Source organism: Equus caballus, chromosome 27, assembly GCF_041296265.1.
Source record: "Equus caballus isolate H_3958 breed thoroughbred chromosome 27, TB-T2T, whole genome shotgun sequence".
Lineage (NCBI taxonomy): Eukaryota > Metazoa > Chordata > Mammalia > Perissodactyla > Equidae > Equus > Equus caballus.
Window position 1 is genome coordinate 42,127,402 of NC_091710.1, and position 17,126 is coordinate 42,144,527.

The 17,126-nt window shown below is 35.7% G+C and overlaps 1 protein-coding gene across 48 annotated transcripts in view; it reads left to right on the plus strand.

Annotated features, from left to right (window-relative positions):
• The window catches only part of SORBS2 (sorbin and SH3 domain containing 2), a 332,703-nt gene that overhangs the window by 218,588 nt on the left and 96,989 nt on the right, over positions 1-17,126 (plus strand). For 45 of the 48 annotated variants that reach the window (XM_070253148.1, XM_070253152.1, XM_070253122.1 and 42 more), the window contains one exon: positions 14,560-14,609. The exons of the other annotated variants lie outside the window; for them this stretch is intronic. In XM_070253148.1, coding sequence (XP_070109249.1) covers positions 14,600-14,609 — 10 coding nt within the window. In that variant the 5' untranslated portion in view covers positions 14,560-14,599. Of the gene's footprint in view, positions 1-14,559; positions 14,610-17,126 lie in introns of those variants that run through there. 48 annotated transcript variants of the gene reach the window in all.

A 17,126-nucleotide genomic window follows, 5' to 3' on the forward strand; every position in this document is an offset into this window, starting at 1 on the left:
AGCAAAGATTATGATTTATCCCATTGTGTGTACTTGAGACACCTTCTCCAAGTGACACCAATCATTGCCCGTTGTTCTAATCAATTCCACTAATGTTATATTACAGATAATTAAAAGATAACAGAGTCCAGGGGTTGCTTGTTTTCTTAGTGTTGATCTAATTTTGGTTGGGATAAGAAGTGGGAAGATAGATATAAACAGCTATGTCCTGAGGATTCTTCTAAAATAAATATTGTCATTATTAATCTTTTCCTCTTGGAAAAAAAATGACAGATCACGTCAGTGTTTGGGGTTCAGGCAGTGAAGATGTTTCTGTTTAAAATGTGTGATAAGAATTGGTGATTTAGTATTGGTTAAATCGGTATGGCAGCCCAGCATGTTCATGACTACTATTGATGCTCAGGGATCCCAAATAACTTCTTAGAACTTATCCCGTATAACTTCTTAACTTATACTTCACACTTCAAACAAAACCATCCTGCCAACTGCCAACGTAGCAGCTCAGTCAACTTCAACATTTGCCACTGATTTTTCAGGAATGAGTGTGGATCTGTTAACCTGATACCTCTAAATCATTCAGGGTCATCCAATGACATATGCCAGAAGAGACTGTAAATGTAGGGACACCTAGGGACCTTACATTCAGGTAAGAAGAATTTAGAAAAGACAAGTCACAGGTAACACAGTAAAAGCTAAGGCCAAGACTGTAATGAGCAAATGAGGAGAAGCTTCGAGTTTCTTTGCCTGGCCCTCTCTCGCTGAAGAACTGTTTTATGATGGCAGTCATTGTACCATGCCTGGACATGAGGACGTCTACATTCTGCAAATTCTTACTGAGCAAATACTAAGTACTAGATATTGTTTGGAGGTGGCAGTAAAAGAAACAAACAACAACAACATAACACTGAGGAAAACCCCTACTAGTTAGTGTCCGCATATAGAATATATCATATTGAAGTTTAAATACCTTTGTAACGAATATGGCCAGTATTTAACTTATCCATCTCACTGAGTGTATTCCTAAAGAGGTTTTGCTAAGACATAGAGAGGGCTGGATACTAAATCTGACCAAAAGTGATATGGTTATTTCTTTGAGGCTTTAACATCCGCCAACTTTGGGGTGGTTATATACTGAACCAGGAAGATAAAAGTGTCCACAAACAAGTGGCCTATGAGACAGCTGGGCAGGGAAAACGGACTCTGTGGGTGTGTAGATGTTTGTGTACATGCGTGTGCACATGTGTGCTGCTTTTTCTCCCACTTTTATCCGCCATGCTGCCCCCTACCCATGTACCACTGGAAGATCATCCATTTAGTGTGCAGTGCTGTCGTGGGGTCGTGAAGTAATAATATTAGTCCCTGCATCACCATTAACTGTCATGTGCTCCCATCTCCCCAATTCTGGGTGTGAAACTATGCTCCACCTGTATCTGGCCTGTGTAAAATCCAAAAAACTAAAAATGCTTATCCTCTCATATCCAAATCTCTTAGCCAAATGAACTGTGGGGTGGAGGTAGAGGCATACTGTCTTTTCCAGAGCTAAATATCTCTTGTTTTACTTCTCAAAACATACAGAGTTGTGGGGCTTGCCCCGTGGCCGAGTGGTTAAGCTCGCATGCTCTGCTGCAGGCTGCCCAGTGTTTTTTTGGTTCAAATCCTGGGCGCAGACATGGCACTGCTCATCAAACCACGCTGAGGCAGTGTCCCACATGCCACAACTAGAAAGACCCACAACGAAGAATATACAACTATGTACCGGGGGGCTTTGGGGAGAAAAAGGAAAAAATAAAATCTTTAGAAAACAAAAAACAAAAAAATGTACAGAGTTGGGGCTGGCCTGATGGCACAGTGGTTAAGTTCACACACTCAGCTTCGGTGGCCCAGGGTTTGCCGGTTCAGATCCTGGGTGCGGACCTACGCACCACTCATTAAGCTATGCTGTGGAGGTGTCTCACATATAAAATAGAGGAAGATTGGCTCAGACGTTAGTGCAGGGCCAATCTTCCTCACCAAAAAAACCGCCCCAAAAATAAAAAAAAAAAATGCAGAGTTGAGGGAGAAGGAAATGTTAAGGGTAAACCCCAGGTTCTACTTATACAATGGCGGGCTCTCAAAAAGTTTGATTAATGAATTAAATAATGAATAAACGATGCCATTCTCTGAGGTAGGGAATACTGGAAGAATGGGGTGAGGTTTGGGGAAAGGGGACTATCCTGAGCCCAACATAAACTGGAAAATAAATATGAATTATATTTGAATTGTAACTTAGACATACCAATTTAGAAAATGGGATAATTCGGTGAGGGTCTAGGCTGCCAAATACTTTTGATAATAAAAGCTAGGTTTTTAAGCAAAATGATAGCATAAATTCTTAAACTACATAAGATAAACCTTTTTTGAAACATTTACTACATGTAAATTGATGTCATATTTACCAATCATTCTTATGTGTTCATTAAAATAGGACTCTGAAGGGCCCATTTTTGGCATTATTTTCTGGACCTAGAGTTAATCGATATTTTTGAAGGAAAATAAATTGTTTCTTCGTAAATATTTCTGTAATTCATACTTCTCCCTAATTTGATTGTCTTTCTCAATCATTTTACATTAAATATACATTTATCACATAGTTGCCTTACAAATAGCCAAGTATATTAAAGCATAATTTATGTTAACTGAACATTCTAATTCCAAAACTTCTGAAAAGGGAACAGGCTGACTGAAATTTAGAGAGATCATAAGACTGGTGATTTTTGGTGACACTGATACCAATTTTTTTCCACAGTAACCAAAGCCTGTAACAGCAATAAACCACATGAAAAATAACTTGAAATGTCATTGTCCTTCTCATGCTGTTGTAATTTAGCAAGTGATGACATGACTAATTCAGCCAGTAAGAAGATGTAATGAAAATATTGGTTTGGAACACAATGTGCTCAGATCTCTTAGCCTTCTCCTCAAAGGTCAATAGACTTTACTCTTTGAAATGTGAGATATGCAAAAGAATGTAACTTTTGGAATGTGAAACTGCATTCATGACCTTATCTGTCTTGAAGGCCTTGTCTACTGCAAACTCTAATGGAAAACAAAAAAGATCAATGATTCTTGTCATCTGCAATGTCCCTACCACCACTACACCACCTATGATGAAAAAAGGCTTCTACAAAGTAATGATATTTTATTGACTGAAGTTTATTTTTATACAAATTGTTTTGCTATAGATTTGTAAAATGGATATTATTTTAGACAAGATGAAATCCTAAATTGATAATCTCAGTCAAAAGGCACTTGAGATAATATGAGAAGACATGTTATATGTAAACAATGCTATTGGTCTCATTTCTGGACTTATGTAAACTTGGCAGCTAAGAAGAAGATAAATTTGGGCTCGTGTTAATACAAATCCATCTCATTCTGATGCTATCAGAAATAGGGATCTTTAAAAGTCTCTTTCTTCTGAATTCTAATATGTAAATGAGTCATTAAAATATTGACTTCCAGTTAGGTTTGTATGATATCATGTACAATCATGTCAATAAGCATGTTAGTTTGCACGTAAAAATTCAATAAATATTAGTGTACTAAATATGCCCTTCTTGGATCTGGATTTAGGAAAATTTCAGACCACAAAAAGACCTTATGCATTTTGACTTTTAAAACAAGCTTTTCATGTTATAAGTGAAAAAGCTCAAGCCCAAAGAAGTGAAGTGATTTTCCCAAGCACACATTCACACATAAGATTTAAAACTGACACCCACTTTAATACGATGAATATAAGGGAATGTTGAGCATGGACCTGAAAGTTCCCTAAAAACTGGGTGTTGAATCCTGACGCTGCTGTTAACTAGCTGTTGATGGGTACATATGTGTTTTTCTGAAGTGGCCACTCCCACAAGAAAGAAAATTGCTAACTTTTTGGCCCATCCATTACCTGTTGCTTCCTCCCAATCAGAGCTACATTTTCTTACCCTTAACCCTGACACAGGAAAGGCAGACAGCCGACATCCCAACAATGATGAGTTCATATTAGAAATTTTCTATGTCCCATAGGAAAGTGATTGTTCCCCTCAAACATTTTTGCTAGAATCAATATAATGGCACATGGTCACACCATGGTTCCTGGGTTTCCATTACCAAATCCTGCAACAGAAATGAGGAGATGCTTTTACTTGCCATTAAAATGGAAGAAATGATACTGAAGTCAGTAAGTGTCAGGTTTCTGTCATGGGATGTCCAGGCAGACAGTTTCCACCTGTGGACCTGAGGTCGCACAGAAGAGTCCAGAAGAACACAAAGCTCAGGGTGGGTCTTTAAGGTCATGACCCCATACCACAGTTGACCCTGGAGGCGAAACCCGCCTGCCTCAAAGACTTCATGTCTTCATGCAATTGAGAAGTCAGGAAGAAATCTTTTCTGCTTTTCAAAGAGCAGTGAAAGTCCAGGATAAAAGGAAGAAAGTAGAGAACTTGTTTCCATAGATAAAAGGGGAGAAAAAGACTAATAAAAGAGCAGATCAAATAAGATTTAACTACATATGTAAAAATATGCCCAACAATTATCTTAAAGAGTTTTCCAACCATTTCTAGTTGTAGCCACCGTGTCAAATAAGTAAGAGTGTTATGAAACAGCAAAATCTTTGTTCAAGTGAGTTCCACTCTTCTCCAATGTTCAATTTAAGTATAAATTTGTATGTTGTTTTCTTTGCCTATTTTTGGTGGATTGAGTGAAAGTTTTAGCTTTAAATAGTGGCAGGGTATGAAGGACTATATTAGGTATGAAAAATGAAGAATGCTGGAAACATGTGAGTTGGGTCAAGAACTAGAAGTGAGGTCATTTGGGTTGGTATTCTGCTAAATAAAAGGGCAGTAGATATCGACTTTCATTTTATTATATAATTTGAAGTCTTGAAGCACTTAGTTCTAGGATGGACTCATTTACCTTCTTTCTGATGAGAGCTGTAAACCAGATTGTCAAAAACCCAGCGTTGAGAAACTGTCTCGTTTGGACATCATGTTTCTTAAATTCAGGTATATCTTAAGGGAATACTGAAACTTCTCATTGGAACTGTTATCCATCTGTTTTCCTGTCAATGCAAAGCATACAAGTGAGTTATTTGAGAACATTAACCCTAAGAGCCACTAGAATGATTTCCCTGAGATGAGAAAAGAATAAAATCAAAATACGTGTGAATAATTTTTCTTACTGCTGCTAACCTCACCTGGTAGCTCACTATAGTCTTTCCATCCAATCACTCAGTGGTCTTGCCTAACCTCCCTTCAGCATTCAGTGACAATCTCTAAAGCCTGGTTGGGGACTCACATCCATGCCAGGGTGGTTCATGGACAAACACAAAAGGAGGACATTTTTCAGTAGAGCCAATGAGGCCGCAACCTGGCTATAAAAGTGGGATCATTATCTTTCTAGATTTATATAACCACTGTTCATTTCTATGTTGATTTAATGATGCTTTTAAAAACTATTTCACACTGAACTCAGAATCCACTAAAACCTCTAGACTTATTTCAAATAAAGTTTTGAAAAGTCAGTCTCTTCAACTTAATCATGAAATGACTTGGGTTAGCCAAGTTACAGGACTTCATATTTATCCCTGTTAAATTTTAATTCAGACTGTCAAGATAATCTTTCTACTTATTATCTATTCTTCTCTTTTGTGTACATCTTCTGTGGAATTGATAACCATACTACCTTATTTTTCCCCAAAATAAAATGTTGAAGATGCGCAGCGAGAGACAGGCATTCCTGAAAATGATTTTTCATTCATCTCTGATTCCACCTAACACTTTTGCATGTAGAACATAGAGATCTTATGAAGAATTTTGCCAAATTTCAAGCTAAAATCTGGTGACCTATTCTTGCACTCCAAAGAAATAGCAGTATATAAATGATAATAATAATATTACATTTCAGATACCAGAATTAATTTTAACAATGAAAATAAAAGATAACTATGTTTATTACCCCTTTTGATTGGCTTCAAATGAATAGTGTCATAAACTGTCTACTCTTCATCAAAAAATACTAAAAATTTCAGATTTTAATAAATTCAAAATTTATTTAAAGTTAATATTGTCCCTCATTGGCCCATTATTTTCTTCCTTAAATTTTCTAAAATTAGTCCAATTACCTTAAAATGTATGTGAAGTGATTTAAGATACACTTTCATTCTAGATAAACTTTGTAAGAGAAGTATTGTTTAAATTTTAAGACCAAAAGACCAAATTGGAGCAAATTTCTACCACTGTCCCCCCCAAAATTTCAAATTCCACAAAGTAAGTTTCACCATTTCATATCTGAGACACTTACAAACACAAGTTTATATTAATATTGGCAGTATACAACAGCTTTTGACATTGCTAAGTTATGTAAACATTAGTTCAGGTGTTCAGGAAGCAGGTGTGCTTAATCAGAAGAAAAGTATGACTGTTTCTTTAATAGTCAATTAATAATAAGCAGGATTATTTAACTGTAGTCTTTTCATAAAATAACATTGCCCTGCAAATATGTTAAAACAAACATTAACTTGAAATGCTGAGGTTTTCTGAGAAACAGCCAAAGGTATTGGTCTGGGATTAATAAAATAAAGCTTTCCGTTTGGACTTGTGCAGTAGTTGGGCAAAAGGAATCCTTGTCATAGCAACCATTGTTTCCATTTTAGTCTTAGAAGGATAAATATATGCGCCTGTGTTAAAAGCCATTATTTCTTCATCATCCAGTTTATCCTTCCACCACACTGTCTCCTGATATTTCGTTCTTTCCTCTAAACCCTGCCGTATATGAGTCAGTACTGAATTAAGCACTATGCTGAATGCAAGGTCTTGTAATTAATTGTAGTTCGTTGAAGGGAATTATCTTGATTTCAAATGACATTTTAAGGTGCCTTAAGGGGAGATGCCTGTCCTTCGCTAACAGTCAGGAGAGCTAAGCCACTTTTGAGTGTCACCTTGTTACTATTTGATCTTGGAGCAATCATTTCTCTTATCCTCAAGTGCTGAATCTCAAAAACGAGATGACTACTCTAAGGTCCTTTTCAGAAGCTGGGATTTAAAAGACAAGCACACATAAAATGATACTTCTCTATTCCTACCCACAGCATTTAATGTTTGCTTCCACTCAAACTCTAAGTATAATATATGCAAAACTAAACTAGATTACGTAATTTCCTTTTATATCAGATGACTTGTAATATCAATATATAAAAGTTAAAATGAAAGGTTCTAAAATTAAAAGTAGGGGGAAACTTGGGGCCAGCCCGATGGCATAGTGGTTAAGTTCACACGCACTGCTTCAGCGGCCCAGGGTTCACAGGTTTGGATCCTGGGTGCAGACGTACACACCGCTCATCAAACCAAGCTGTGGCTGCATTCCACATACAAAAAGCAGGAAGATTGGCACAGATGTTAGCTCAAGGATGATCTTCCTCCAGCAAAAAGAGGAAGGTTGGCAACAGATGTTAGCTCAGAGCCAGTCTTCCTCACAAGAAAACAAAAGGCGGAGGGGGGGAACTTAACAAAGTTCAAATTCTTTTAAATAGTTCTTTTGTTTTTCAATTCTTTTTACATTGAACATAAGTATCTTTTAACATTTTTTAATTTCAACTTTATATAAGAGTTATAATTGACATATAAAATTGTAAGATATTTAAAGTATACATAATGATAATTTGATATGTATACATTGTGAAAGGATTCCCGTCATCAAGTTAATTAACACATCCATCACCTCACACACTAATCTTTTTGTGTGTGTGTGAGAACCTTTAAGTTCTAATCTCTTAGCAAATTTCAATATACAATACAGTGTCATTAACTAGTCACCATATTTTCATTGCTATAGCTGTGTAACATAGTTTCAAATCAGGAAGTGTGATGTCTCCAGCTTTGTTCTGCTTTCTCAAGATTGCTTTGGCTATTCGGGATCTTTTGTTGTTCCACATGAATTTTAGGATTGTTTGTTTTATTTCTGTGAAAAATATCATTGGAATTTAGATAAGGATTGCATTAAATCTGTAGATCATTTTGAATAGTATGGACATTTTAACAATGTTAACTCTTCCAATCCACGAACGTGGAATATCTTGCCATTTATTTGTGTCTTCCATTTCTTTCATCAATGTCTTATAGTTTTCAGTGTATGAGTCTTTCACCTCCTTGGTTAAATTTATTCCTAGGTATTTTATTCTTTTTGATGCAATTATAAATGAGATTGTTTTCTTAACTTCTCTTTCTGATATTTTATTAATATATAGAAAAGTAACTGATTTTTGTATATTGATTTTGTATCCTGCAACTTTACTGCATTTATTAGTTCTAACCGTTTTTTGGTGGCGTCTTTAGGGTTTTTGTATACATGCATTATCATGTCACCTGCAAACACAGAGTTTCACTTCTTCCAAATTAGGAAGGAAGAAGTAAATGATTCCTTTAAAAGGTGAAAGATTTGTTCCTCAAAATAGAAATTTATAGTACTCGGTATAATGTTAGAAAGAAAAGAGATATTTTCAGGGCTATATTTTCAGAGTGTTATCACTGCAATTTGTCATACAATACTTTATGTGACATTTTATAGACATCTCTTTCCTCCCACCATCACTTTGGGGTATAAGCTGTCAAAGGTAATAGAAAAGGTTTTTTAAAAGGCTAATTGTCGGGCCAGCCCTGGTGGCCTAGTTGTGAAGCTCAGCGTGCTCTGCTTCAGTGGCCCGGGTTTGGTTCCTGGGCATGGACCTACACCACTCTGTTGGCAGCCGTGCTCTGCTGGTGGCCCACATACTAAAAAATAGAAGAAGGTAGAAGAAGATTGGCATGTATGTTAGCTCAGAGCGAATCTTCCTTGGCAAAAAAAAAAAAAGGCTAATTGTCAACACCTTTAAGTGTCACTTTCCCTTGAGTTCAGTAGCAGTGACTTAGCTGGGGTAAGAGGCAAGTGTTTGATTCAACTATTTAAGTCTGTCTCCTCTCGTTCACTGCAAAGTGGGGGGAAAAATCTCAGCTAAAAGAAGGATCCATTTAAAGAGGAAAGAAAAGCTGCCTGGAAAGCAGAATTCCTTTTCAATTCCAACGTGTTGCTAAGTTGGGAGTGAGATAATTGTGAGATGGGAAAATACATACAAATCAACCCAATAAACCATGGTGGCTCCCTTCACTCTAAAGCTATAAAATAATGTCCCACGTGTATTTGCAGGAAAGTCTAGATTATTTTATCAAGACTCAATCAGCGGTAGAAGTCCGCCTCAAAATGTTTGAAATGTAGGTGAATGGGGATGATGCCAGCTGGTGGGTTTGGGGATGGTTTGCTGCAGTGGGGGAAGGAGACAGGTCTGATCCTGCTGCTGTTTCTATTGCTGAAGAAGATGATAATGTCATTGGTATAAATTGCTTAGATGGCTGGGCTGCCTGACTCCAAGACTCATCCTTCCAACACTATTCAGTTCACCTGTAACGTATGTTCCTAGACTCATTCATTCTTCACATGTCTCTTTGATAATGTCCCTGGCTCGCCAGACCCCCATTAGGGATCTGGTTTATTTTCATTAGGACTATATTTGGCTTTTGATTTACATGATAGAAGTGATTGGAATTTTTCTAGTACTGTACTATTGAACTGAACAAATGGCTTTATCTTAGGGAACAAGATGCATTTGTAAGAACTTAGATGTATCCTATAATCATCATTAAGTATTACAATATAAAAGTAAAAGATGCTATGAAAGGAGGCTACCAGAGCAATATTAAATCACATGACCATTTAACGTGAAAGGAAACCAGCATTCTTTTATAGTTAAATAAGAGAGCAATTCACAGATTCTGAAGCTTTGCAATAGCATCAGAAAGAGAATTATCTACCTGGTGAATGACTTCTAAGCAGTATAGTCTTTAGGAAAAATCAGTAAGAATTTTGAGTGGCTTGCACTGTAAAGTCTCAAAAGGAAAATTGCTAGTTTTCTTGAAAAATATTTGGTACTCTTATTCAGGAAAACTTTGCAGGTATCAGGCAATTTGGTATAATTTAAGAGAACGCTTTGTATATTCTTATGAAAATAATCAGTGGCCTCATGTTCTTTTGTTCCTCACTTTTCATGGAAACAATTTCTCCTTATTCCTAGAAATGATGTTGACTGTGTTCTGACCCAGCATTCATGTATAAATGCTGTGAGCAATTTGGCTCCCGAATACTAGGGACCCATCTTCAGGCACCATTAGGTCAGGAATGTTGGGAAGAATTTAAGAGTCCTTGTGTGGAGGCTGAGCATGGTCAACCATGCCCTCACTATTGGCTGTGATGATCTGTACCCACTCAGAGGCAAAGGAGTCTCTGAGTTGGCGTCATATTCGGAGAAACCATTCAGAAGAGGGGTTGAGGTGGATTCTTATGTTTCTAAACTCGGGGACTGTAAAGGACAAAATAAACTACTTGGGGTATTTCCCGTAAAAATTTCAAAGCAGCATACTGATACAATAGAAAAGATAAAGATAAACGTCAACAACCTAAATTAAGTCATTTGACTTTAATTGAAAAGTGATATCATTTGGATTTTATGAATACTTCTAATCCTACCACAGTCAGAGAGGGACGGAGAGAGAGAGACAGAGAGAGACACAGACAGAGGCAGGCTGAGAGACAGAGAGAGAGAGAAATGCATTGACCACTCAGGGTAGTTTATCCAGAAAGCGTGGTACATTTAATCCCATTTTAAAGTAAATTCAGGTTAAAATCTGATTCATAACCTTGATATGCATCATATTTTTGTTCTTGTGTTTAAAATATATCTAAACAAATCTAACATCGCTCAAGACTGTCACTTAGACTGTCTGGGTGTCCTTTCTTCTGAACAATATATGAGCTGTGACTAGATTAATTTCAAAATAACCCTAGCAATTGACTGGATTAAAATTATTCCATGGAAAATCTTTTGGGCAGCTCCTCATAGTAACTGAGTTAAAATTTTGTCCTATAATTTTATAGATGGCTTTGGTACTTATATTCAAGTCTACAAAATTAAAATGACTCACAGAGAATTCTTGGCCAAAATTGAGGAAAGGATTTTGCCTCCATTCCTCTTCAGGATGGGAGGCTTGATAAAAGAATTCCAACAGAATTACAAGATTATGTACAAGATTACAAGATTGTGACACAAAGTCATGTCGGTGCCTATGAAAAAATAATCAAACATCTTCTTAGAACTTTCATTCAAAAGTTAAATTGCCCAATCTATTGTCATATGCATTTGGGGGATAAAGGCTGCTCTGACCCATAAAAAAGTGATGTGTCTGATAACTGAAAGAAATTCAACCAGAATTGAAAGACCATAGATACAAAGTGACATTGTTGCCCGTGCATGGAACCCAACACAATCTATTGCCATATGCATATTGGGAAAGAAGACTACTCTGCCCCATAAGAAAAACAAATCCATTGCTATGCACAAATTAGGACACATATCAAGTTGCTTTTTATATAAAACTTTGGCAAGAACTGAACTTAAGTAAATACAGCTCCACACCACCTGTTGAAAATCATTTTGGCACTCTAATGCACAGACAGTTCTTTGCTCTGTGGATTATCTACTGAGGTTCAAGGTAGTCTTTATTTTATGGTCAATTTTCATACTCTTGGCCCTGGTTCAATTCCGATTTAAGAGAATACTTGAAATACTGTCTCTTCTGGTAGCGTGGAAACACTTTAGGAATTTGATGTTTTCCACAATAATCTGTGCTTGTTATATAAGCACAATCAAAGACACTTTCAGGACAGAACAAGAGAGATTAGATTCGCTTTGGTTTAAATTGTCTAAAGAGAGTTCTCAGTTGTGGATTCGTTAATGGCTTTAGTACAAATAATGGAAATAGAATCATGCATTTTTATTAGTCACCCAAGAAGCCTTTTGGTTTCAGGTTCTTCTGGAGAACTCAATCACTGTGGCTCTTCTTTTAACAACTCGAAAAATGTCTTGCCTGATTAGGAAGTTAGTCATTTCACATTTTGACATCTAAAACAATGTGAAGTTTAAAAACCTCACAAATTATAATTATAAGTAACAGGATACATCACTTTAAAGATGAAAAGCTCAAGGATTTGTGGCGCCTTTCTTTGTTCCTGTTAATCCTATTTTACTTTCTGGGTGTCAGATATTTTGTAAATTGCATTTGAATTCAAACAGCAAATGCTGATAATAAGTTCTCTAACTTGGTATAAAAACACCGTTATTTTATATTGGCAAGTTTTGTGTTCTGACAATTAACCTTCCTTCTGTTTGACGTTTTCTTAATCAAGCCGTATTGTTCCAGCCCGTCACTATCTTTGTCATTCAGTTTTAAAATTTAAAACAGTTTTGAATACTGAGTGTTCTGAAAAGCAGTGATAAAGGAGAATTTGGGAAATGTCCTTAGAGTCCTCATTTTCTGGAGACTGTTTATTCCTTCTTCTTTTAGCATTTGCTTCTTGGTCACAGACATCCCCTGAGGCTTTGCTTTTCCATTTATTTTGTCCATTTAAGGATAACTTATTAGGAGTTTTGCTACTGAGAGATTAAAATAAATACATTTGATGGAGCTTTCTCAAGGCTCCTGAACAGACCACTGCCTTCTTCCCTGGCTTCATTGGCATCCCTTCAGTAGAGTTTCTTTGCAATGCGTCATATTTTTCTGTGTATTCTAAAGACATTATATATATATAGAAGTGTGCCTCTTTAATTGTACACACTAAAAAATATGACATAAGATTCATCGTCATAAAGTTTCCCTCCATCACTTTTCAAAGTCATTGGCCTGTGAAATTTTACTGTAAAAGCCAACGTAACATCATGGTAACTCGGTAGGACATGGCAGCTGGAAGCATTATTCCTGCCCTGATTCTCCTACACTGCAGTATTGTTCCAGGGCACATAGACCAGAATATGACACTGAACACAATCAAGTGTTCCAAAAACACTACATAACAAGGCTATCATCTGTATTGTTTTCAGTTTATAGCTCTACAAGATAAATTGGAATGAATATCAGTACTGTGATTTTATTCATTCTGTATGTTCATGGCTTTAGTACTTACTGAGTACCAAAGTGTTAATAATTCAATCTAGGCATCAAAAAAAAAATCTTTCTCCTCTTGGTTCATAATTATATCTCATATCATTTAAGTGTATTTTTTTCATGCTATTTTATTTCACTATTTCTCCCCCATCCTGGGAGAGAAGATGGGTATTATATTTAGCTGGTGTTCACATTTCGATTTCATTATTAGAGTTTCACAGTGGTAATGAATAAAACCAGCGTTTCTCTAGGAAGTGAACTTCAATGGCCATATTGAAAGAAAATGGTGGATGATGACTAGAGCAGAACACTTGAGGGCAGGAGAAATGGTCAGAAAGGAGGAGAAGGCAGGAGCCCTGGCAGATAAAGACAAGAAAGCCAGGAAGATAATTTGGTGTTCTTTTAACAGACTGAAAAAAAATGTATTTATCAAAAGTCTTTCTTGACAGATCATGACAGACGATTTCATTTCAAGCCTATCCCTACTGGTCCATAAAGTATAAATAAAATTTTTAAAATGATGAGATGTTAGAGTACTCATGGACGTGGGAACTAACTTTGTTGTATTGGTGAAGTTCAAGTTCATCTAACAACAGGCCCTACCAGGAGCAAAGGCCAACTGGCTAGGGTAGAACGTCTCTTCCAGAGAGCTCTCACTCTTAGAAGGTTTGCTTCTTGTGGGAGCGTGTCCTTCCTCTTTGGTCTTAGGGTATGGAGAAATATGAAACTCTACAAATGGGCTAAGAGAATATGCCAGGGAAAGAACCAAGTCATCGCACATGTCATAAAATAATACATGATAGTAAAAAATTTTTTCTATGAAAAGCACCATCCACCATCCATTTCTAATGAATTAATCTCAATTGTCACATCAAATCCTTCATCGGGAAAAAGCACGGTATCTGATACTGAAAGAGAAGTAGGTGTCTTCGTAGTAAGCATTTATTTCCTTCATCTTAACAATAAAATAGGTGAATCTCATCTTCCTCGACTACTTGCTCAAAATACACATTAAATATTCCCCAGAAATAAGTTGATTCAGTAATAAATTGAATAACGTAATGTAAATTGAATAATGTAACGTAATGATCTCAAATAAGATAAATTGAATAATGTAAAGTAATAATTTCACAGTACTAGGTTACCTTTTAAAATTCTGGAAGTGGATACTTAACAACTAATGATCCTTTCAGGTTTAGAGAACAAGAACTGTTAGTGTAAATGTTTGTGAAAGAAATTTAATTTTTAACAATGAAAACTCCTCTATTTTCATCCATTAAACAAAAACATAAGTTTATGTTTCATCATAGGACCCATGATAATTGAAATTTCACTTGAACAGAATTATAAATTCTGCCCACTTTATCAAGATTTCTTGATTTAAATGAGACTAAAGACAATGTGATATTAACTCACAGGTACACCAAAGACAAAGCAAAAACGAAAACACACTTTCATGATATTCTCTTCCACATGCTAGTGAACAAATTAATACATCATTTTTTTTCTACAGGAAAACTGAAGACTTTAATAACAAACCCTCCAAGGTCAAAATGAATACAGGTATGCTGTCTCTGTTAGTTTTAAACGCTTCAGCCTAGCTCTCTAAAAATCATCGTGGCCCTAAATCATTAGTTTAGCACTCTGCTGATCCTAAATGTGATACTGAGTTTCTGATTAGATAGTCTAAATTCATTACTTGATTTCTTTGTTGTTTTGCTCCAATTTTACAGCCATCAAAAGTAGAATTTTCTGTTTTGCTCTCTACTTTTACTTCCTTTTGCTGTAATCATATCTTGAAATTAACTCCTATAAACCCTAGGAAGAGGTTACATGTCATTTGATGCATACATTTGAAATGTCTTACTTAAAATAGGGTAAATTCAGAAGCAAGTTGCTCTAGTAGAAAATATTTAAAGTTCCGCATTCTATAAATACTTTGTGTTGACAAAGTCAGCAGACACAGTGCCAGAGCTTCATACAAAATCAGCTTAATTAATCCATGGACACAATACACATAAAGTCGTAAGCATTATATTTTTAGATGTGAGAACAATATCTCCAATACCTTATCATTGTTGACTCTGAACTCTGTATTGTGTACAGATTAATTGTAAAAGTGTTTGTCCTACATGCTGTGTACATATGAATTTTTTCTGTAGTGGAAATATTTTAGCTTGTAATTTTTTTTACCTTTTTCCCCCTTAAATCTTTATATTCAATTTTAAGTCATTCTAGAAAACAACTTTCCCACTGAAATTTTGTGTTTAAAAAATACTGTTTCCTGTCCACAACCAGAAAGTCATTTTAGCCAGTCACCCTATGGCAAAAGAGGAAGGATCGTCCAAGATATTTTCTCACATAAAGCTGGTTGCCTTTTTGCTGTCTCTTATTATCAAAGTGCCTGGAGGGAGGCTTGGCAACCACTGGTAAGACCCCTAGATCAAGTAGAGACATGAGCTGCTCTCAGTGGTTCTTTGGCTGCTCCTTAGCAGAAGCCTACTCTAATTGACCTCAGAAAACTCCAGGTCAGCTGGCCCTAAGAATGCAGTCAACTCGTAGACATGTAGAGCAACAGGCAAGACGAGGATATTGGAGGCAACCAAAATATACAAGAAAGGCTTAGAAATCAAGAGAAATTATAACCCTGGAAATGAACCAAGTAAAGGCATTTGGACAATTGGAGATGTGAGAATTAGACATGGGAAATGAAAGAAGAAGTATTATTAGGCAGAGGACATTGAAGAAAGCAAATGGAATAGAGAGGCCACCGCCAAAGTATGATTAAGTCATGTCGTGAAACTGCACTCACTCCAGCAAGATGTCCACATGAGGAAGTTATATTGACTAATTGCTCTGAGGCATCTTCTCAACCTAGGTTGAACATAACTTCCCAATATCCTTCATTTTGTGGAGTGCTGATTTTCCTATTTATTATAACCCTGTTATGACAGAGATATCAGAGATTATACTAAATATACCATATTCATGAAAAATGCATTCAATAATTAATCCTTTAGTCATAGAATTAAGTCCTTAATGGCAGTGTAGGCAAATAGAAATTTGTAAATTTTTTTAGGTCTCTGGGGTTCCTGAGACAAGTTATTGCTATAAAAGCATGAATATAACCTTCTTCTCACTTAAAAAAAGTGAGCTTGGCTCTATGTAGAATTCTAATTTGCATAGTTATTTTGTTTATATGGGTGAATTTACACATATATATATACATGTAAAATATGATATTCAAACTTACACATACAAAAATTGATTAGAAGTGACTGGAACCCTTTGTTTAAAATTCCAAAGTAATACTATAATGTTGCTATAAAACATACCATTTTTTAAAATATATACAAATATTGCTGTAGGAAGGTGAAGAAAGCATTGTCCTACATCTACAAAATGAAATGGAAATTAGTTCTTAAGTACCTAATAAATAAAATTGGTCTTCATTATCTACTGATCAATAATTAAAGGTATACATTACTATTTAAATGTCAAAGTCACTAATGTTAAAAAAAGATTAATTTAAATCAGCTCTTCGTTTTTAGTCAAATATGTAACAAATAAGCCCAGGGAAATGTGATTCATTTTTCACACTAAAATACCTAGAATACAAACATGACAAAATAATTTGTGACCCATTCTCTTCTAAGGCAAATCATAGCTATGGAAGATAGGAAAGAAATACACAGAATAATTCCTTGAATGTGATTTACTCAATTACATTGAATGTGAAGGTGAGAACAGCATTAGGATTCTTTAGGATGGCCTAAAGTATGCAAGATAGCATCATCATTTTGAGATCTTAAAAATATCTTCAAGAAATAGCAGAAAGTATCAACACATAAATAAGTAGAAACACAATATAATAGGTTCTCTGTTCCAGCAATTATACAAATGCCTCAACTTTTCAAATTAAGCTTTTTATTAAATTTTAATGAAGATGGATTATCCCTTCATTTTATCTAGGTCTTAGAGTTACTTAGAATACATAAATTATTTGACCCAGAGGTTCTCACACTTTCTTGGTTTACAGAGACATAGGATATCTCAGTAATTTTTCACCATGGTCTCGAG